General features: G+C 41.0%; 1 protein-coding gene and 1 long non-coding RNA gene across 15 annotated transcripts in view; one reads left to right on the forward strand and one right to left on the reverse strand.

Moving 5' to 3' along the window:
• Window positions 1-4475: 4475 nt before the first annotated feature.
• The window catches only part of CIT (citron rho-interacting serine/threonine kinase), a 68269-nt gene continuing 49271 nt past the window's right edge, over window positions 4476-23473 (forward strand). For 9 of the 14 annotated variants that reach the window (XM_064392809.1, XM_064392813.1, XM_064392814.1 and 6 more), the window contains exons 1-10: window positions 5135-5286; window positions 5383-5508; window positions 6274-6415; window positions 7680-7855; window positions 8739-8840; window positions 9039-9181; window positions 10039-10132; window positions 11481-11684; window positions 12219-12372; window positions 19690-19870. In XM_064392809.1, the coding sequence (XP_064248879.1) occupies window positions 5413-5508; window positions 6274-6415; window positions 7680-7855; window positions 8739-8840; window positions 9039-9181; window positions 10039-10132; window positions 11481-11684; window positions 12219-12372; window positions 19690-19870 (1292 nt within the window). In that variant the 5' untranslated portion in view covers window positions 5135-5286; window positions 5383-5412. Of the gene's footprint in view, window positions 4515-5133; window positions 5287-5382; window positions 5509-6273; window positions 6416-7679; window positions 7856-8738; window positions 8841-9038; window positions 9182-10038; window positions 10133-11480; window positions 11685-12218; window positions 12373-19163; window positions 19210-19689; window positions 19871-23473 lie in introns of those variants that run through there. The other 5 variants (XM_064392811.1, XM_064392818.1, XM_064392823.1 and 2 more) reach the window with 5 other exon arrangements.
• Window positions 5310-6339, reverse strand: LOC135282762 (uncharacterized). Its single transcript, XR_010348805.1, has 2 exons — window positions 6129-6339; window positions 5310-5935 (listed from the first exon to the last, which is right to left on the reverse strand). It is a non-coding gene; the product is annotated as an uncharacterized LOC135282762 (long non-coding RNA).

A 23473-nucleotide genomic window follows, 5' to 3' on the forward strand; every position in this document is an offset into this window, starting at 1 on the left:
TTTCTATAAAATAATTTTTGTAGAATCAGGGATGTTCCTCTGATAGCACAAAGGAAGCCTGAAGCTGAGATAGCTAAAATATCATTTGCTTTTCACTGCATCTACAAGTTAATAAATTATTTCTCTGGAAAGTAATGAGGGATTTGTTTTAGGCTAAATATAAAAATGCCCCAAAAACATAGAAGACAATTAGGATTAAAAAAAGCACTTCACTTTCACGAGGTTAAATGCTCAGTTTGCACATAAAGAAAGATTCTTAGTGACCCAGTTCTGTTACTATTTCATTTTGGTCACACCAGAAATTTATCATGATTATGTTTTGGCTTACAGGGAAATTCAACATATGGCTGTGTTAGGAGAGTGTGGTCACAACTGAGCAGTGTGTGCTGGAATGAGGAACCCTCAGAAGGGGGATTTGGTCTGAAGAGCATCATCACATATGTCTGTTTGCATTTTTATGAATAAATCAAAAGAGAGATGACAACTATGTCTCTAATAGGAAGGCCCTGTGTTTTAAAAACTGCTTTAAAGGATTTTACTTCTGTAAATATAAAGAAAATAGAAGCAATACATAAAAAACTTCCAGTGAACATTAGCACTTGTATAATACAATTATTAGCATATTGCTAATACATACAAAAAGGCCTTTAATATTTTAGTCAAAATAACCTTGAAGAATATTATCTCTGCTCCTACCTTCTAGTGAAAGTCTGTGGAAGAAACACCAAACAACCCTTCAGGTCTTTTGAAGTTTCATTTCCTTTTTGCTTATCCCAGGAGGCTGACAGCAGAATGGTCTTTTTCCAAAAATTCTCAGGAGGAAATTAAAAGTACTGCAGAAGGAAAGACAAAGTAATTGTTTTCCTGATGATTATTTCTCTTTGCCTTCATATCTTTGATAAGGAATTTACTTCCCTCTTCTATAACTCTTCTTCCCAAATCTGTGTTTTGCAAATATTCCTATCCCCTGTAGTGTGCATGACTGTTATGTCAGGTTGGATACTTTGTGATGGTTTGGGAAAAGAAAGTGGAACAAAATGTGTCAGGAATCTAAGGATTATTTAGGTCCCATTAAGCAGTGGGGAGAGCTACACTTAGCAAGGGTTTGTGACAGCACTGGAGTCAGCCAAGTTAAACCCTTTATTCTGAAAGTGGAAGTGCTAACCCAGGTGTGATCAGGGTGAGGGCTGAAGAAAGAGCTTGGTTTATTACAACCTCTTTTAAATATTGGTGAGTTAGAGGAAGGGATACAGCTGACAAAGGCAAATTAATATTTTTGTTTTCATATAGAATTATAGATTATAGATTAACATATAGATTAGCTGTGGTAAAGGCCTTGCTGAAGAGCATGATTTATTTCTGGCATCCACATCCCCTGGAAGCCTTGGCTGCAGACCCATCTGCATGTGCAGCATCACAATTTGGAAAGAGCAGAGCTGGAAAGATTTGTAAGGTAGAACAAAACCCCAGGTTTTTGGTCACATTTAGCTCTTAGCATTGTGATAGCACAAGCCCTGTTTATTGTTTTCTGAGCATATATTAATTCATTAGCACTTTGGGCACAGCCACGAGTGTCTCAGTGCTCCACAGATGAAGAGATTTCCAAGTAATGCTGCTGTAAATACAGAAGTTCACAGCCAGATGGTGTTGGGGGGGACTTGGCAGCTCTCTGCCCATTAAAATATGGTGAGGTTACTTAGGATGAGGATCTGAGCACCAGGCTCTTGGCAAAACCCTGGAATACCTGCCTGCCTGGGCGTTTACTTCTACATTTATGGGGTATCAGACCTCAGGCAAGCCTCAAGGGTGTTACTGTGACAAGCAATCCTGGGAACAGTTGTCACCTTGGAGCACAATGCAGCAGCATGAGGGAGGAGAATTTGGGCCAAGGAAACAAAGGGAAACCCCTACTCTTATAATAAAATAATGTCAAACAGATGGTAACCAAATCAATGCATGGTGAGATGTCAAAACATGTTGAGCACCATATTGGGACCTGCTTAGGGAAAATCACAGTGCTACTTATTCTGTTACACTTTGGAACAACCTATTAATTTAATAGTAGGAACAAGCCCTTGCTTTGTACAGTTGCAGGTCTGCTGCTGCTCCTTCCAGTTAAATGAGGTTGCACCCAGGAGCAGCTGTCAAGTTCAAGGAGTGATACATAATTTGGCTGTTACAAAGGACTGGTGCACTATGATTCCTCTTGATAAAAATATCAAAGGCAGGAAGGAATCATCACTTTCACTCTGAAGACTTCAGATCATCAACTTAAACAAAAAGAAAATATGTGTTCTTCTGAGCAGGTATGTATTTCTTTTTTACCTGAGACAGTAGAAATGGGTACTGAGGTGTTAGCACTGAAACTGCAGGTTTTTTTCTCTTCTCTCCTCCCCTCATCTGCTACTTCAGTTGTTTTCTTACCATTTGAAAACAGTTCTAGTGCAACTGCATTTTTATGCTACTATTTCATTTTGCTGCTAGAGTTTTCCTGTTTACCTAAGTCTGTCACAGAGCAACAAAGAAGGAAAAAACCAGTACGTGATCTTGACTCACATGGCTGCTTCTAGCAAAATGTGCATCTAAAGGCCTTCTTAAAGGGAACTCATCCAACTTGAGTCTTCACCTAAATGATGAAGAAAACTGTATCTGTCCCAAAGGCTTGTAAGAGCCAGCTTCTTTGCTTGCAAACATTTATTTGGAATCATTAAATTATAAAGCTGTAAATCAGCAAACTGATGCTATTGCTGAACCTGTTGGGCAGCTGAGAGGGGCCCGTGGTCCAGCCAAGCAGCTCACCTGGCTGGTTAAATCTGGGAGGTTGTGTGGGACACCAAAGCCAGTGTTCATGTTCTGAAGGGAAAGGGGAGCATCCATGTACATGAGATGAGACCCTTACTGAGCCATCTCCTCTCCCAGTGAGTGGATCAGCTGTCCCACAGCACCCTGCAGAGAAGAGGGAAGGAGAATCAGCCACACCTTGTGATTTGGACACAATACAGAACCCAGGTCTTGTGCTGCCCCCATTTTCTAAACCCAAACTGATGTGCAGCTATGGTGATATCCCCAGTGGGATTAGAAACAGTGTGGGTATTTAACAGTAATTCTGGCAGTTAAAACACAGGGGGTTAATGATATTTGCTGAGGACACAGGCTGGAGAAAGGGAAAGACAGAGGAGCCTGAAGCTCTCTTAGTTTGGATGGCAGACCTGTTCAAAATCTAGGGTAGAGCACCTTTAGACGTGGTAGGGCTCCAATATAAGGGGAGGATGTGGCATTTTACTAAAATGCACTACGTGGCAATTGCCCAGTTCATGCACAGGAAGCTCTTTACTGCATTCCTGTTTTGGAGCTGATGTCCCTGGGAAATGCGGATGTGGATGAGACACAGCCAGCCACAGTGTCCTGAGTGGAGTCCAAAACCAAACTGGCAGTGCAGGTAGTGGACAATAAATTAGATTTTAAAAACTCTTTCAGGCTTTGTAACTTGAAATGAACCCAGCTATGTCAGTTTCAGATGAGAAATACACCACAAACATGTCAGTGTTCTGGGGGGGACTGGGGGAGGTGAAAGGAAGCACAAATCTGTAAAATGATTTGTATAAAGTCAAATGTAATAAATCCATCAGTGCATTACTTGATCAGCAAGATGCCAAAGCAGTATTAGCATCATCAAAATGAATGTAAGAGAGCAAACTATCTTATATCACTCACAGCAACATGATTATTTTTAAGGGCCACGCCACCGAGATTTCTGTTACTAGATTAAATCTTGCCCACACACTGTCTAACAGGGGGATGTGTTTTGCACCCCTGTGATGTCTGCAGGTCGCAGCAGCTCTCCCTGCCGATGTTCTCAGTGAACATCTCCGCACGGATCCATGGGCTCCTCCTCACCCAAGGTCATCCTGCACCCCCTGAGCCTTCTCAGGACGCCTCACTGACACACGGGCGCCGAGCTGGAGGCCGTTCACCAGTGCCTCACCTTAACCACCCTGTGTCTGAGTAAAACGGCCGCACAGAAAGGGTCAGAAAAGTCAGGCAAGCGTTTTACAGAAGGAAATTTATAGCTTCTGACAACCTTTCCATTTCCCCTCTGGCTGCCCTACCTGGCAGCAGCTGCTGCCAGCTGTGACGTCTAGGGCAGGGTTGAGCCAGCTCCACTCAGAACTGCTGGGAATGAGACATTTTTCCCTTTTAGATTTGGCACAGGAAAACAAACAAACAAACAAAAGACGTGAAATATACGACAAGCGCGAGCAGACCCGTGAGGGCAGCGCAGCACCAGCAGTGTCCGAAGGTCATTCTTTGCTCCCTCCGGAGCTGGGAAGACCCCACGGCACCGGAGTCCCCTCAGGGTCCCCTCAGGGCCCGCGGCCGCTCCGCCCTCACGGGGCCGCCGCCACACCCGGGCAGGGCTTCCGGCCCCGCCGGCCTGCGATTGGCCCGCGCCGCGGTACCAGAAGTGACGTCAGGAGCCCCACGCCCACCGCGCCGTTCAAACGCTGGCGGCGGTAAAAGCGGGGCGCGCGCGGGGACTGGGGGGACGCGGGGGGCTCCGGGAACGGGGCGGCGCTGAGGGGGGAACGGGGCTTGGAGCAGCGTGGCGCTGAGGGGGGAACGGAGCTGGGGATGGGGCAGCTCTGCGAGTGACCCGGGACTTGAGATGGGGCAGCTCTGAGAGTGACACGGGGCTTGGGATGGGGCAGCTCTGAGAGTGACACGGGGCTTGGGATAAGGCGGCTCTGAGGGGGACCCCGGGCTCGGGATGGGGCGGCTCTGAGGGGGGTACAGAGCTTGAGATGGAGCGGCTCTGAGGGGGACCCCGGGCTTGGGATGGAGCAGCTCTGAGGGGGGTACAGAGCTTGGGATGGAGCAGCTCTGAGGGGAACCCGAGGCTTGGGATGGAGCAGCTCTGAGAGTGACCCCGGGCTTGGGATGGAGCAGCTCTGAGGGGGACCCCGGGCTTGGGATGGAGCAGCTCTGAGAGTGACCCCAGGCTCGGGATGGGGCGGCTCTGAGGGGACTCGTGTCCGCCCGCTGTAACCCCCGCAGTCTGGCGGCTCCGCGCCCCCCCAGCCGGGTGCTGCGGTCACCGTCCCTGGAGGGGTTTAAGGAAAGGCTGCCGAGGCGCTGAGTGCCGCGGGGAAGGTGGCACGGTGGGGGTCACTCACAGGATGGTCTCGGAAATCTTCTTCAATGTAATTGCTTCTGTGCTTCTCCCCACTTTAATTGCTGGGACGCTTCAGTCGCGTTTAAACTTATAAGTCTTGTCCCTGAGGAAAGGTAGATGCTACTTAAATTACATCTCCTCTCATCCATATTTTTTACTTGGAGTCAGCCAGCCAAGTGCTTCCTGAATGTCGCTGTTCCCTTTTTCAGGTGCTGGTTTCTATGAGATAAGTTGTAAAGATGTTGAAGTTTAAATGTGGAGCCCGAAATCCAGTCGAGGCAGGACCAATGGAGCCCATCACCAGCCGAGTGTCTCGGCTAAATCTGCTCTTTCAGGTGAAGGACACTGGCCTGGGAGCAGCTGATCTCAGTTTTTCCTTGTCCATCCCCAGGATCTCAAAATACAGCTTTGCTTTTTTGGGCACTGAAACCATGCCTGTGTCATTCTTTGGGGTAAAAGAAAGGGGTAACTAAGTGAAGTTCAAAGTGTACCTGGTTTGCACGAAATTCAGTGGCTAGTAATTGGTCTAATGTTTTGTGCACTTGCTGATATTTTAGCCTGATGGATTTTTCCACATAAAGATGGAATATGGCTTTCTGTGCCCTGTAATCTTCAGTTTTTTCTTGAGTGAAGCAGCTGTGGGTCTGTCCCAAGATGAATTTAGCTAAGGGGCTGCTTTTTTATCATCTGAGATCCAACAGCTTTTCCTTCCAGAGCTATTGTTGATGCTGATTTCTTCAGTTGTTTGTACCATGAGAAGACCTGCATGATGCAGTGTCAAGGAAAAGGGCAGTCAGATCAGAGTCATCAGGAGGATATAGATTGTTAAAATTTGAATCACAGCTTTCTTGAGACTGCTAGTTTAGTTGCTTGAAACTTTCAAGGATTGCTTTGTCTACAAGAAAAATACCTGTAACAGCTATTGCAGATAGACATAGTGAGTTGATATATTTACCTCACACTTCTGTATCATTTGCCTAATTTCTGAAGTAGTGATTTTAAAATGGATATATATTATCTGCTCTATACATCTGTTATTGATTTGAGGCTTTTCATTGTTGTCTGAGACTCCATCTGCTGTTGCTGCTTTTTTTTTCCAGGGGAAGCCACTCTTTGTGACTCAACAGCAGATGTCTCCTCTCTCCCGGGAAGGCATCCTTGATTCATTATTTGTTCTTTTTGAAGAATGCAGGAACCCTGCTTTAATGAAAATTAAACATGTTGGCAACTTTGTCAAGAAGTGTAAGTTTGTTTAGACTAATTTTCAGGTGTCACTTTATAACACAGTTCTTCAGAATCTGGATGTTAGAGTAATGCTTTAGTTGCTTTGATTGTAACCCAGGACTTTGAGCGTATCATTGTTTGTTGGCAGTCTCAGCTCTGCAGAGGAGATCTTGGCAGTCTTGGTAAGGATTTGTTCAGGTCCAAGAGGATCAAATGCAAGTGGCTTTTGAAGTGCTGTGACTCAAATGTGCCTCCTTCTTAGTCTGTCCTGTATTTATATTTGAAGAGGTACTTTCTTGGAAAGTGAGTACTGCCTAAGCAAAGCTCTGAGTGTGCACCACAGAAGGATGTCAGAAGTTGAGCGCAGGACAGTGAATGTGAGAAAAAAAGATTTGAGAGAGAAACTTGGTAATCTCTGGCTCTTTCATCTTTTGGATTCCATGTGTTGCCCAAGTTCTGCATGTGTAACTTGTAAAGAGTATTTCTGTGCTTCAGAAATACAGGTCCTAAAGGGGTAAATATTTTATTGATAATGTGCCCAGATTCCTTTTGGGGAAGAGCAAAGAAAATTTCCATCAGTTTTTCCATTAAGATATAGTAAAAAGACATTTGAGTTCAAGTAACATGTTGTGCCCCCTGGTATAGTTCCACCCAATGATTTGTAGGTATTATTAGCAGACAGCAATTTTCTGCTAGTTTGAAGAATTTTTAGAACAATCTCCAGTGAGTGACTGATTATCACAGTGCATGCTGGCTGGAACTAGTCAGTGGAAAACTTGAGCTGAATATCTGCAGTAAGTGCCTCTGGTTGGTTGTTAGACAATAGACTGGTGCCTCCCTCAGGCAGAGGAGCAAACCCTGCCCTGGACTAGAACTCGCTGGGTAAAGCCCTCCTGTTCAGAGAATAGACTTTGTATTGATAAAGGATGGCTGGAAAGAAATTAGAAATCAAAGAGGTTCTCAGCCTCTGATGTTATGAATGGGACAGAATTATGGTTGCTATGGCAACTGTCTTAGCATTTCCTGATCCTTTTGTATGTACCATATTTCAGACTTAACTCTGCATTGATACAGGCTTTTTCTAGTTCTGATGCATGCTGTTATTTTTAAGAAGCATATTCTGGAAAGATTTAACATTTCTTGAGAATCTGGAACTGAACGTTGGGATTTTTTTGGTGTTGGTTTGCTGGAGCTTTTTTAATTTTATTCCCAGTTTCGGTGTTGTCTCTTTTTTATAAAATGCCAGTTGCCAAATGTAAAAATAAGTATTTTATTTTTATAGATGCAGAGGCTATCGCTGAACTAAAGGAGCTGCAACCCAGTGTGAAGGACTTTGAAGTAAAGAGTGTGGTTGGCTGTGGTCACTTTGCAGATGTCAAAGTAGTGAGAGAGAAAGTCACTGGTGATGTCTATGCTATGAAGGTGATGAGCAAGGAGTCCTTGCTGGCACAGGAGCACGTATGTATATTTTTCTGTTATGAGACTAGGAGGATAAATTGCAATTTGTTGAACACTTCCTATCTGTCACTATTAATAGAACTGAGTTAAAAATATATCTTGGGAAAGTTCATCCTACATTTGAGTGAAGCAATAAATTTGTGTGTAGCTTTGCTGTGTTTAAAAGTCATTGTCACAGTCTGTGGGTCTGTTAGGTGAGGTGCCATCCTCAGGTACCAAAACATGGCCCTTGTTGTAAAGAGCTTCCCATCTAATTATAAGAAAAGAAAAACAGACAATGAAAACACTGAATCAGTATTGATCTTGTTGATGATGGTTTGAATTTTCAGACAATCTATTCATTAAGGGTTTTTTTTTTCATTTTAAAGAGCAAAGTAGAATGTCAGGAGTGGGTGTGAAGGCAAACTGTGGTGACTGGATTTTTTATGGAGAGCCTCTCGCTAGCTTGAGAAATGTGTTACTTGGAAACTTAAAAAAGGGATAATGGAGGTTGTTCTCCTAGTTTGGTGAGAAACAGAAGTTAATCTTTGCTGACATGAGATGACAAGTAGGACAGAGATACTCCATGAGAGACCTCATGAATTTATACAATATCTGTATCAGTTGTTCCCAATACATGGTGCACTAAGGTTGCTCCTGATATCCCTCAGCATTGTTTGTGGCTAGGAGAAATGGAGCTCAACTAAAATTTCCCTTTCTGGGGCACAGATTGACAAGAAAGCAAAGTATGGTACTACCCTCACATTGCACTTGCTCAGGAAACAGCACTTAATAATTTCTGTGTCATTTTTTTGTGATGTGTGCCAAGTTTTTCTAAAACTAGGGGGTTCTAATGTATTCTCACTCCCTCTCCTCATGATGTAACTGAACACTTTTTTGGTAGGTGTCATTTTTTGAGGAAGAACGCAGCATATTAGCTCAGAGCACCAGTCCATGGATTCCACAATTACAGTATGCATTTCAAGACAAGAAAAATCTCTACTTGGTAATGCCTAGTTTTTTATTTTCTCCTCTACTGAACACCATTGTTGTTGGTTTATTAAAGAATAATGGGATGGTTGAAATGTGCTTGTTTTCTGCAAATTTTCCTGCACTACATTGCACTGTTTGATATATGCCCAGTGTCATACAGGGGAGTTGAATGGAATATCTTGTATATCTCTTCCTTTATAATTCTATGTAGGTTATGGAGTATCAGCCTGGAGGGGACTTGCTGTCACTCTTAAACAGATATGAGGACCAGCTGGATGAGAATATGGTGCAGTTTTACCTTGCAGAGTTGGTTTTGGCCATTCACAGTGTCCATCAGATGGGTTATGTCCACCGGTACGTCAAGGCTCCTTTGGGTGCTTCTATATTCTGTCCTCTTCCAGTATTTCACATGCTGTGTCAGAGGACAAAATTAGAAAATTAATCAGACTCCCAACTGTAATTGTAGCTCAGGGCATTAACTTTGATGTAAAGTTCAGACCAATATCAAGAAAGGATTGTTACATATATTTTTCTGGAGGCTCAATAAAAAGAAGCCTTAATGTTGCACTGTAAAAAATTTAAATATTTTCTATGGATTGCTGCTTTTGGCACCAAATACTATGGGAAATGAATGTAATTGTTAAAAATGGTTGTGTGCTGATTGGTGAACAGGGCACTGTAGAATTTTGGAGTAGTTAAATATCACAGAGTTTTCTCTCAGGGCTTGGAGACTTACTGTGTGCATTTTCAAATCATACTGGTATTTTAAAAAACTATTCCATTCTGAGGGTGTGGAAATGTTAGGAAGTATATTATGTTCCAAGAGTTTGTAGTGGCAGCACTTAGAGCATGGGCTGTGGCTTTCTGGTGCAAGGTCACTGGCTGAATTTGGAAGATGTGCAGAAGAAGTTGTGAGGGAGTTTGGGAAGAAAACTACAAAATACTTGACTGTAAGTCAGTTACAATGTGGTCAAGGTGCAAAATCACCTTCTGTTTTCATCTGCTGTCAATAATTATTAACCTTCCATGAAATAAGGGGAGCTGTAATACTTCCGGATTTGCTTGGAAACAGGGCAATTTTTGGAAAAGACTCCCACTTGAAAGGCTTTGTGCATGTGGTTGAGTATAGGTGAATAGGGATATCCTGTTTTATGGATGTGCCAGTAGGGAATGGTCTGGAAAGGTCCTGATTGCTTTCTTCTGGCTTACAGGGACATCAAACCAGAGAATGTTCTTATCGACCGAACAGGGCACATTAAACTGGTGGACTTTGGGTCAGCTGCCAAAATGACAGTAAACAAAACGGTAAGAATGTGGATTTAAACCTGGGCTGGGGCTTGTTTGGATAGTCCAGTTGGAAAGGGAAAACTAACTTGGTATCTGTTCTTTGATTACACCTTGCTCTTTTTTCTTCTGCCTTTCTTGTCCACTCTGGAATCTATTCACAATTGTATTTTTCTATTTGTGAATGGCTTTTCAAGCATGAGCTCAAGTATCTTTTGCAGCCCTCAGCAGATACCTTTACCTTTCTTGTGGATTAATATTTTAATAAGGAAATGTGCAAGTCTGTTTTCTCATGGTGCTGCACTGGGATACAGAATCATGCAGGTTCTTACAGGTGTTCAGTGCTGTGTTTAAAGGGGACATGGATTTTATAGCTGGAATGAAAATTGTGCCTGTTGCAACTAAGCTGACATAACTTTGAAGACTGGGGAGCTCTTGATCAAAATGAGTCACATTTAAATATTCTGGGCTTCACTCACCAGAAAGTACTGCATCAAATCTAAATCAGTGGAGTTTTTTATAAGTTGCTTGTAAGTTTTGGTAACTGCACACAACTTCCAGTGAAAATTTTTAAAATTTAAATGTATCTAAGTGAGAACATGAAGTTCTATATTTCTGTCTTGTTTTACAGTTTTTATTTTTCCATAACATTTTCTTTGTAATGTGATTCTTAATATCCTGTTTTTCCCTGCTCTTACATTTTCAGTGCTTCTCTGCATTGCATTTTCCTTTGAAAGTTTTTCTTCACACTATCTTTTCAGTCACTCATAGGTTTTTGTGTTAGCCTGCCTGCTGTTTTGTTTCATTCTTTATGCCACTCAGTAAAAAAAAAGATTGTAGCATTGGCTCCTGAATTACCTTTTTTAAGCAGTCCAGAAATTAAAATATTAGTATTTTGCTGATCATGAACACTAGATAAAAAGGATGGCAGAGGATGGAAAAAAGGGCAGAAAATATTTGTCTGAACTTGACCATTTTTGAAATTTCAGCTATGATGTCTCTGTTAGTACTGGTTGAAGCAGAGTATGTTTGCTATTTAAAACAAACGTCACTTTAGTATTTCTGTGCGTTTTGGGATGCTACTTTTCTGCTTTAGCAATTTGTACTTTATAGTAACAATTAGCTCTGATAATTTGACTCTTTATATCAAATAGCTCCCTTTGTTTATCAGCAGTTTCCTTAAACTGGTGCTTATTTGCTAAACAGCTTTGGTAAAATTTACTTTCTTAAAATTCATGTGGAGGCCTGAAAATTATGTCTTCTTAAAAAAATTAAAAAGGATTGGGGGAAAATAAAACCTTTGTTTTATTACCAAGATGCCATTGAACAGAAAGTGCTGTAATTTCACTTGGTTTATCTTTGCTCCCAGGTAAATGCCAGGCTCCCTGTGGGCACACCTGACTACATGGCACCAGAGATGCTGACAGGGTTGGGAGGGGATGGCAAAGCCTCCTATGGCCCTGAGTGTGACTGGTGGTCCCTTGGAGTCATTGCCTATGAAATGATCTATGGAAGGTCTCCCTTCACTGAAGGCACTTCAGCAAAGACTTTCAATAACATCATGAACTTCCAGGTAGAGAGATCTCCATCCCTGGTCTCAAGTAAAAAGGCTGTAACTAAAAGCTGTTTTTCTCAGCTTTACATTAAAAGTTTATGGGTGTCTCTTTGTCATGTTCATAAGATATTTGGAATATATGCACTGTGTTGTATTTATATAGGTATTATAGGTATCAAGTTATTTTTTGTAACAGGTGTCATCATCCCTGATTCAAAAAATCCTGTGAGCCACCCTTTGGAAGTTTGTGGGAATTTTCTGGGGAAGTGTCTTGTTTTACTCTTCCATTTGTGTGTGCCATTGGCCATTGCTCAGCATAGGATGGTGACCTGGGATACAATTTGCCTGGGTGGGAATGGTTGTTCCTGTGTTCTTATCTTTACTGCAGTAAATGCATATAAAAGCCTACTTGGATAAAATGCACCATGCTTTTATTTGTGTGCTATAAATATTCATCCTTTGTACCTGACATATCTCAGAATAATGAAACTTAATCTTCCTGTTCTGAGCCTGTTTTCCTACTGAGCAGAAATCCATTTCTTTCTAATGCAGAGATTTCTGAAGTTCCCAGAGGATGTGAAAGTTAGCAGTGACTTTCTTGACCTGATCCAGAGCCTGCTCTGTGGGCAGAAGGAAAGGCTGGGTTATGAGGATCTCTGCTGCCATCCATTTTTTTCTAAAATTGACTGGAACAATATCCGTAATTGTGAGTAGAATAAAATTGTATTTATAAACAATTTCTGGGTTTTTTGGTACTGGGAAAATTTGTACAATGAGTATTAAAGTGTGTTTGATCTGAATTATTCCTAATGAAACAGGACTGTTTCCTGGAGCAGGTGTTCTTAACAAAACAGCTCATTTTGGTTTTTGCAAAGGCTGTGTTAACATCTCAGGTAAAAATTGTAAGGTAGGAGGATGTTTAATAAAACTCCACATGAATTTCTGATGAAATTGCCATATTACTGCAGGCACTAGACTGGAAAATCAAAATGGTCCTTTCCATGTCCTTCTTCAGATTAAAAGGCATAAGAATGTTTTTTCAGACCTTTCCCACTTCAGTTTGCTAAATTTTGGCTTCATCTTTTTTTGTTGCTGTATCTTCAGCTTTCTCTTTTGTTACTTGTGAACCAAGTTTACTTAAGGTTGGTTTATTTTTTGTCATTCCAGTAGGTGATTAAATGTCTGTGGCCATAAGGGCCATTGGAGGTTTTTGTCAAAGTCAATGGGGATAATGTATTACTGGGTTTTTTTTGGGTCAAAAATCTGTTCATTCAACCAGGAATAGAATAAAACCAGTGAACCAGATAATTCTCTATGCATAAAACTGTTTATAATACTATGTAAGCAATGGAATTTGGTATTTGGAAGTGCTGAGGCACCAGCTCCATGGCAAAAGCAAATACTTCACAGTCCACCAGTGATCTCTGTATGGGGATCTGATTGTGTTGGAGAATATTTTAAATTATTTGGACTGTCAGATTATCTGGCCAAGCAACATGTCTGCCTTATGTTTTTTGTCAAATATGCTGTAAGGGAATGATTCTGCTCCATTTTCCATGATAAATTGCTAAGCCAGTGCTTCTACTTTTGATGACTATCTCAGCACTTCAGCTGTCAGCTCCACAGACTATTTGCTCACTTTTCTGTCGATTCATTAATTTGGAACTTGTGGAGCTGCTGCTCTGTTAAATTCCATTGTTTCTGCCCTTTGAGAGCCATTGAGCCTCGAGCCCTTTTCATCACTTCAGCATACATTTCCCAGTGCTCTCTGCCTTCTCTCCCCAGAGCCCTGCCTAAGCCACTAGTTTCTCTTCCTGGATTTTGTGTTGCATTTATATCATGTTACCTCAGATATAGAGAGAAGAATGACATGTGAGCATATGTTCTGGTGTTTCCTTGGCAATTTCCTGTCTAGTATTCACACAGCTGCAGGAGTTAATGGAGCATTTTGCCAATTTGTGTGACAGCAATGATGCTGATGGACAAGCCACTAGGCAGCCCTGGTGTGGTTATAATGTTGGAACAATCATCTGGGATTTAAAAAATCCCATTTCTGTCTGCAGCTGGCCAGCAGATTGCATCATTCCCTGTAATATCCACACCTACCTACTGTGAGGTTTCATGCAGTTTTGACCCCTCATTTTGTTCTTATGCCTCATACTTGATAAACCCCCACTGTAACTAGCACAAAACACAGCAGTCTCTGTGCTTCAAGCAGCAGATTCAATGTATCACCTATTGCTTTGCTCTCAGTAGTGGTTCTCCCTGTGCTGGTTTTTCTGAGCAGTCTGGCTGTCATTCTGTTCAAAACCTGGGTCAGGTTTGACCTGGGCTATCTAAAAGCTAAAGGTTTCTTTCTAATCTTGACCTCTGCTGATAGAGGTGTTTAACTGCAGAAAGGGCAGCTTGAGAAGATGGATGGTGGAAGAGGTCATAGGATTTAGATTTACATTTAAAGTTAATCTGGTCCAAGACATTAAGGTTATGGAGTGTTGGGACTGGGTGATCCTAAAGCCAACTGAAGTGACTCTGATCCACAATTCTAAGATAAATTCTGTGTCAGTATAGCCAGACTTGGCTATAGTCTATAAGGGCAGTGATGTAATTTCTATTTCAGGCTGAGCAAGGTAGGGAAAAAATTGGTACCTTTGCCTTGCAGGTATTTAATTATCATGCTGAGAGCTCCAGGATAGCCATTCTTAATACACTGATTTTGGTTAAGAATGTGTCATTAAGGGGCTTTTCACTGTTACACTTTGTTGTTATGGTAACCTATGAAACACTTGACTTTTTAGTAAACCCCTTTCCGAAAGATCATTGCCTCCAAAAAAAAGCTCCCAACTTCCCTGGGTCCAAGTAATGTGTCTGTAGAAGCAGCTCTTAAGTTACAGAAACAGAATCAAACAATTAAACCTAAAGTCAGGTTTATCTGAATTTGTCTCAACAGGTGATTTTTCTCCTTTGTTAGAGTATTGTACTGAAACATATTTATAGATTCTGCTCTTTGTTGCTCTGTCTTTTTTCTGCTATTTAATGACTTCTAAAGCTTATTAAAAAAAAACCCACCTGAAAACAGATACCACTGCACTTCCTCCCCAAAAATAAAATAAACCAAAACTTTCAAAAGTTTCTGTTCACTTACTAAAGAATTTTCTGAAAGTATTTTGAAATTTATTTACCTGAAATAAGCATATTTCTGTGTTTCAGCTACATGATCAGGTATTTCACTGGAAAGTTTATAACAGAACCATTTGAGTACCTAAAAAGTATCTAAAATCAGAGGTAGAGAATGGGGGAATGACATACTTGAGTTACCAGCAACAAGGCTGCATTCTGTGTAATTTGGGGTTTTTTTTTTGGTTGTCTTTTGTTATTTGACATGCATAAACTGCATCAGCTTTTTAATTTGGAATCAAAAATCTACTTGCTGAAGTCTAGCTGGGAGATGATCAGAAGACTTTCATTCTTCCCTAAGCAATATGTGTACAGCATAAAGAGCCTTTCATTTTAAGAATTGCATTGTAACTACAGTCCAAGAGGTCTTGAAAAAGGAATGGCATATTTGGATTTGCACATGGAAACTATATATTTGAAAAGCCAAGAGGTAATGTCACATACAAACAGAAGAACTTGAGAAAGTAATAAAGGCTGATTTCTAAACTGCTTTCTGCTGTTAAAGAGGCAGGACCCAAATCTCATTATTCATAAGTCCAAGACACTTCTCCTTAGGAACACCACGTTGTCATTCAGGATGTTAACAGTTACACATTTTGGTGTTTCATTTAAATTCTTGTCTTCAGAAAAATGTGTTGACTTGTTTCTTGAAGTGGAGATCACTTGTATTGCAGGTTAGAAATCACTTTTATTAATAGAAATGTATGTGTTGGATCATTGTCTTGACAAAACACTAAAGGTGTTAAGATAATATTGTAATGATAGGTTAGAACTAGCACAGTGCCTTTTTTATAAGTGGTCTTAGCAAAGATTTCCTTTAGTTTCATCACTGGGATTGTCTATTTTTCTTTCATAACACTTTCTCAAATAGGTCTGTTAGAGCCTGAGGAAGAGGAATGCCTAACCTATTTAAAAAGGCTGGGTGGATGCTTTTCCTCAGATCACCTTGTAGATCAAGAAGAGACACATTTTTATCCTTAAGAAACATTCTGTATTGCCTTTAAGTTTCCTATTTCAGTTGAGTCTTTCACTGTCCCAGGGGAAATACAGTGTCTCTTTTCTGAATTTGCATGAAAATATTTTGAAAGGATGGAAAGACCTGGTTAAGGCAATGTTCTTTGTACCAGTCATAAATACACACACTGAGGCAGAGTTTAAAAAAAAAAAAGCTTTTTTTTTTCCATAAGAGACACTTTATCTAATCTTAATGATAAGCTGATTAAAGTACTGGAGTATGTGTGGTGGTTTTGGATTTTTCCTTTTTTCTTTTTCCCTTTTTCTTTTTTTTTTTTTTTTTCCTTTAAACTTAGCAACCTACAACACCCCCTTTTCCTCTGAAAGTCATTCTTTGGAACAGATGGAAGAGGGTTACATCCTTCCACAAGTGGGGATGTATCTAGGCAAGGAATTGGTTTTTTTAAAACATGCAGTTCTCCACAAATCCTTTAAATGGTAAACAGAACATGTACGTTCATTGTAACGTGTCAGGGACAAAAGGAGCTCTTTGTACCCAACCACTTGGTGTGAGTAGAAGCACTGGCTTTACTGTCTTTTTGAGTAGTACTTTTGCCTCCCTTTTGGGTGAGCCTGAGAAAAGTGCAAATTTGTCACCTTGTCAGATGTGATGGCATGGTGCTCACATTTATTTCTCAGAGGCTTATCTTGACCTCTGCTGAAGGATCCTTCCCTTTAAAGAAGCAACTGGTATGCACATCAATGTATTTGCATTCACCAGTCTTCATCTTGTTCTGAAAATGCTATGGTTGTGTGACAGCTTTCTGATTTGAAGTAAGAAATAATAACTCAACTAGACATTATGCCATGGTGTGACCCACACTTCAGAACAAAATTGCTTGTCTCTTTTAGCTTGGTTTTACAAGACTACTCTGTTTATTCTGTAGGTATTTTGGACATCAGATAAAGGACTCCTTAGCCTGAGGAATAAAAATCTATGAGGAAGCTACCAAATAATTAGCAACATCAGGCAGAGTGCATCTAGCTTTTTTTTTTTTAAAGTTATTCCCTCTTACCCCAAGTGATATTTTTTTTCCAACAGCTGAAACTTCTTCAGAAGTTCTGCTTCTCATTTTCAGCCACTGTTGACAAGTTCAGAACTGCTTAACATCTAGAGGTGTTTTTGTCAAATGACTGTTCCAAGTTTTCTCTTTAGATGCTACTACTTCTTGATACAAATATTGTAACAAAGTTATACTGCAGAGTTGCAGAGATTTTGGGCTGTTAATCATGTTCTTAGTGAATACAAAATAGAGGGCAAAGGATTTTTTCATTATTTTTTAAACTAGTATTCACAATTTCTCTTCTTTGCTCTCATATTTTATTAAACATCAGAGGAAGCTGTAGTGTAAAACATTGTGCTCTTTAAACTAGTTTCCCACCAGCCCCAAAGGTTTGCTCTGTCTCGCATTCAGTTTTATCTTTGTGCATCCATTGTTCCCCCACTGAGTGCTTTTTCATCTTTTTATGTGCATGCATAGTTAAATGTTAAATGCTATTTTCTTTCATGCATGTGGTTTGAGTAGCAATTCTTATTGTTGGTAAGAGGAACAACTTTCTTTTTAATTGCAAGGCCTTGAAGATGACTCTTAAGATCTTCTTTGCTAATTTCTGGTGGGAAGTAAGGCCTTAGATGTCTCTTTCAGAGATGAAGTTATCTGTCAGGCTCTGGGGAGTGCAGAACAGGGTGCTTGTACCATTATAAAAAGGCAGCTAAGTTGGTTTTTGCTACCTCTTTAAAAATGTTCTAGACTTTTGCAGATGAAGTGAAGAGTTTGTTGTTTTCTCTGTTTAGATCATAGACAGTGTCTGCCTTCAAAAACAGTGTTAAAAATCCCACAGCAACCCCTTTCTGTGAGAGAAAGTGCAGGGTTCTTTCAGCAAAGGTCCTGAAACTAAAAAATACTAATCCTGGACTGATCCTCCTCTGCTTCAAATTAACTACAACTTTGGGCTTGTATTTGCATTAAATATGATATGCTTACAAATTGTTTCCTGTTACTTCTCTGTCTTTAATCATTAAGAATACATGTAAGAGTAGCTGGACATTATCCTGACATTAAGGGATTTTTTAAAAAAGAAATACATATTCCAGTCAACAATCTAGATTTCAAAATTACATTTATGTTGCATAAATATCAGCATTATGGTATATTTTTGTTACAACAAATAAAATAGAATAAATTAATAAATTAGTGATACTGACATACATTTTAAATGTTCTGGAGCTAGTAAGTTCCAATAGGCTAAACTGCTTGCTACAGGACCTATTTAATTAGTATATTTTCCCCATTTATCTCATTCTAATGCACTTGGAGCTACTGTACACAAGCAGCATCTGCTTCATGGAATTTCTTCTCACTTCCCTGCTCGGGAGCAGCGTCAGGATGGCTCTTCAGGGAGCTGCTACCAAATCCTGCGCCGGTAGCTGCGATTTGGCAGTTGACGGAGACAGATTCTTAATTTTTTTTTTATTTTTGGTCTGTTAACGCTGGTCTGGAGGGTAGTTCCAGCGAGGGAATGGAGAGTTAAAGGCGGGCAGTGGAGGGCTTTGGCAGCCTAGAGGGAGCCAGCGCCTCCGGCCGTGCCTGGCTGTGCCCCTGGCGCTGTCACGCCGCAGGCAGGTGGGGTTAACGCCGGCATGCACGGAGCCTGCACTGCAGGGGCTGCAATGTTTGTTCCCAGTCCTTCACTCCTCACCAGCCCTTCAGCTACGGGAGATCCATACTGGATCCATGGTAACGGGTTTAGCACACTCCACTTCCATCAGCTGGTGACGGTGGGCTGTTCTGGCTGCTGGCTGAGGAGCTGTCTCCCCTTTGCTGATCTCAGAGTTGCAGTGAGTGGGGACACGAGTGATGAAATGAAATAAATAAATGTTAGGAAATGTGATTTAATGAGGTAGGGATTGCACAGCAGGGCTTCTGCATTCATTCCTTTCCCACACGTAGCCAAGCCAGCAGGTAGCTCGGGTGCTGCACAGCACCGAGAAGAACTTGTCCTTTTGTTCCTTAGGTTAATTAAACTGAAGCAAGCACGAGAAAATCATCTGAAATTAAACAACTGCTTAGCAAGTTAAGTGGTACCAATTTAGAAATTATAGTAAGAAATACATTGTAATTCCTGCTATTTATACCTCTCTTCAGAGCTGATTGTATCAGAGCCAGACTGCAGTGGTGTCCCGGCAAGAGTTCCAGATCTTAAGCAAGCTCCTTTAGAGAAATAAAATCAATCTTCTTTTCCTAAAGACCACTGAGCTTTTAGTAGCTAGAGTTTATTAGAATCTTCCAGGAGAAAGACCAGTTTGCTGTTGATTAGAGACCCATGCTGGGAAGGTTCTTGTTAGTGTTAAAGGGTAAGATATATCCCTTAGCTGACTAGCACAGGATCAGGCTTCTGTCTCAGGTAGTGTCACTAATTGGACAGGTTGGAGACATTTTCCTTTTCAAGATGAATCAGAATTGACAGGCTTCTGGCTATATTACAGTAATGATTTTCTTAGCCTGGTGCTTTGATTTCATTATTTATGTGTTAAAAACCCCAACATCTTAACCTGAAAAAAACCCCCAAACCCCAGAATCTCCAATGCCCAAGCTAAATCCCAGTTTGATCAGTGTGGGAGATGCTGTGCCTGCAGAGTGGTAGCCATGTTGGCAGCTCAGGGGTTAATCTCTTGTTGCTGTAATACGCTTTGAGAGCAGCAGCTCAGTCTGCTTGTGTTAGCAAGATTAAAAGCAGGAGCTGCAGTGCCATTGCAAGCACTGAATGAGTGGGACTGTTGCAGAGTGAACTGTAGCTGAATTTTATCTTTTCTTCTTGCTTTTTTTTCCACCAGCTCCTCCCCCCTTCGTTCCTACTCTCAAGTCTGATGATGACACCTCAAATTTTGATGAACCAGAGAAGAATTCGCGGGTTTTATCCTCTACGCGCCAGTTGAACCCAGCAGGATTCTCGGGGGAAGATTTGCCATTTGTGGGGTTTTCATTCATCAAGGCTTTGGGGATACTCAGATCAGAGTAAGTAGAAATTATTGCTCAGGTGGATAGGACTGCTGGAAAAATGGGTAGGTTTGTTGCAGAGAGGATGGTGTGTGTGTGTGAGGGAAAGCTGTTTTAACTGACCTGTACTCTGCTGTAGGGAAGCTGCCAGGGCTGTATCTGTTGCTGGTGTGTCTTGTGCATGTCCTACTGTTCTCTGATTATTTCTGGGATGAGGGGGAGGAAATGGGATGGAAAGATTCATTCTAAACCAGTTATTATTAAAATTGTAGTTCGAATAGTTTGAATTAGTTGTTGCTGTTTAGCAGGGAGCAGTAGGCGATTGCATTTCTGGTACTGCAGATCCCTGCAAGGAGGAGAATACTGAGGAGTTCAGAGATGGAAAAAGGGGATGGTGTTATTTTATTGGGTCAGAGAGTGGGCACCAAGTGCTGGGAATGTGTAAGGCTGAATCAGTGATCCATAGAAAAGGAGCTCCACTAACCTGGGAATGTGCAGTGATGGGTCAGTGAGCAAGGGAAGGAGCTGCATGGCAGCTGGCTCTGTGCTGCTGGGTCAAGTTAAATAGCAGGACTGGACATTGCTGTGGTGTGTGTTCAGAGACTGGAGATTCAGATCAAATATGCAGTGGCCATGTGTGTGGAGGGATGTAAAGACCTCAGAGAAATGGTTTTCAATGGAAAGAAAACATGATTTCCAAGAGAATAGAGTCAGAGAAAAAGAAGAATATAAGCAGTGTGATATAAACCATTTGATGTGGTGGGTGGTTGGTTTCTGATGACAGAGCTATAGAAAAAGTATCAGTGCAGTGTGTTAAGTTGGGAAGTCCTTAGCTCAGGACCAGGAGGCCTCTCAGGAACGCAGTGGCTTTGGCTGGGTAGTGACTCAATGCACTGTGTTTTCATGTCAACCCTCGTTCCCTGCTGCTGGTTTGCTCCCTTCTGGGACTTCATTGTCAAATCTGTCTTAATTGAGTTTCATTTTATGTCATATTGGTGATAGTTGCTCTGCAGTAAGATTGTCACCGAATTTGGTGATACTGTTGACATCTTTGATCTTGCTCACACCGTGAATCAAGGTTATATGATGGTTATGCCAGAGATAAAAAGGGAATCTTTGCCTTCCCCTCCTCAGCAGAGTTGCTTTTATGGCAAAACAGGAAGGAAGGGAAAGGATATAAAACCCTAGAAAGTGTTCTTTTGATGAAATGATCTAATATTGTCAGCAGGATGGAATGTTAGATCTGTAGATACCCAGGGTTAAAATCTGTCTTAATTTAGGAGTGAGATAACTTAGGCTGTTCTCTTGTCTGCCTGGAGAACTGCAATCTGTGTACCAGGTCTATGTGGCCATTCAGGTGACAGTCAGAAAAGCCCCAACAGTGACCATATATGTGTGGTAAAAACATGTATGTAATTGGGCCCAGGACTAGAACTGAAGAGGAGTGTGGGGTAAAGTCTCGGAACAGTGGTGGAACTGTGCTGCAGAATGAGAGAGCTGTAGATGGACTGAGGTGCTTTCTCTGTGGAGCTGGTACCAAAAATGTATATGGGAGTTACATTTGAATTTTGGGAATAGGTGAGAAGAGGTACAGCAAACGAATATAGAGATTAATGTCCTCTGCTGAAATTTTGACTGAAATGAAATTTGTTTGGTGTGGCCTGTTTTTTCTTAAACTGGAACAGAAAGTTGTCTTATATTTAATTTTATTCTAAAACATTTTAATATGAGTAGATATTAATGGCTTCTTTTTCTTGAGTGAGATCTCAATAAATGCATTTATTTTTAGCAGTAAATGCTTGCCTTTTGTTCTAAGAAGGTGATTCAAATATGATAAAGCCCTTATGGAGACTCTAAAATACCTGTATTTAAATAATGCAGTGATTAGTTTATTCTCAATACCACTGCAAATGGGTCACAAAGATAACTTCTTACTTATAAAATGTTGTCTGGTATGTGTTTTGCTTGAGGAAATAGAGTCCTATTTCTGTCTGCACTGCCTTGAAAATCAAATTCTTAGATGAGGAACAGTAAAGTGTGGAGGGTGCTAATCTGTTGTGAATCTTGGGATGCCTTCTCTGGAAGATCCTAAGTCATGAAGTTTATCAGTCCAGAATTTTTTAAAAAAACCTTTTCCTGTGCAAGTCTATCCTTATGGTTGCTAAGTGATGCAGATCTATTTTCCTGTCTGCAGCACGAACCCTCTAGTGCTGCTTACTGTAAGGCCAGGCAACTGCAGAGTGCTGGTGATGAGGTCCTTGAAACTTTCAGCACTTTGAATCGGGGGGCTGTCAAACTCTGAAGGACAAACCCTTGTCCACTGGACAGTAAAGCTATAGCTGAGTTGGGTATTTCAAATACTTCAGAGAAAAGGCAGCTAAAGAAGAAGGATAACAGAAATTCTCTTTTCCACCCTCCCAATGACTTCAGGCTAGAAGGGTTTCCCTTCTTTAAGTCACTTAGACCTGTTGCCAGAAATTACATGGCTGGTGTGTAGTTTAGAAGGGTCCATTGGATTGCAGTGCTCTGTCTGCTGCCCCATACAGTGTGAGATTTGAGAAGAATTTGTGTCCCTCTAACAAATGTGAGATTAATCAAAAATGCAAAAGGCACAGCAATAATGTGTCATAGGAAGCAATCAGGAGAAATCAAGAGCATTGTTTAAGATGTGGATTCCTGTACTAGCAAAGTGTTTAAATGAGTCTGCTCTTAGGAGAGCTGGGCTGAGGCTGCAGAGAAGGACCAGCTAGCTCCTTCTCTCATCATGGCCTCTGAATTCTGGATGTGGGGGAGAAAAGCCTGTCTGGCTGCAAATCTGGCTGCTGGTTTGGCTGCAAGCGTGTGACTGTGACAAGATAAGAGGCAACCAAGAGTTTAATTCCATTAAAAGCCAGCCCCACCTTACTTCCTGTCCCTAACCATGGCTGATCTCCAGTGCTTAGAACAAGTGACAGAAGCCCTTAGCTGCCAAAAATATGCATCAAGTGGTGGAAGAAAATTGTTCTTGTTTTTTAAGGTGACTAGCAGAAACATAAGATAAATATGTTATAAATCCAGGGCTAACCAAATATACCAAACTGCCTAATACTAAAAAGAAATACTAATAAAATTAATGCCTAATAAAAATAAACACCAAATAAAATAAATCCAAATATCTAATAAAAAATAAGTGCCTAATTAAAAAATAGTTCATTATGTAAAATTTTGCCTATGTTCTCTCTCTAAGGTCCGAAGAAGTGGTGTTTCTCAAGATTTCTGGGGGGTTTTTTTCTGATTTTTTTGGGGTTACTGGGATTGAGGTTTTTATCATTTAAAAATTTGGTATGGATTCGTGACTGTCATTATAAAATACTGAGTTAAAATGGGCCATTCCTCCAAAAAGAAGGATTTCTACTGATTTCTTCCACCAGTTTGTTGGGTTCTGGTAAGCTCTTTCACCAAAGATAGATGAAAGAGGAAGCACAGGATGAGCATACCAAAAATATGCTTTGCTTCAGCAAGCTCTATTCACAGATTGATGGTATCACTGTTTGTTTTTGGTTGGTTTTTTTTAGGCCTGAGCAAGCATTTACGAGGGGGTGGAAGGTACAGATGAGTATAATGCTAAAAAGAATAGAGCAT

The sequence above is a fragment of the Passer domesticus genome, chromosome 17, assembly GCF_036417665.1.
Source record: "Passer domesticus isolate bPasDom1 chromosome 17, bPasDom1.hap1, whole genome shotgun sequence".
Classification (NCBI taxonomy): domain Eukaryota; kingdom Metazoa; phylum Chordata; class Aves; order Passeriformes; family Passeridae; genus Passer; species Passer domesticus.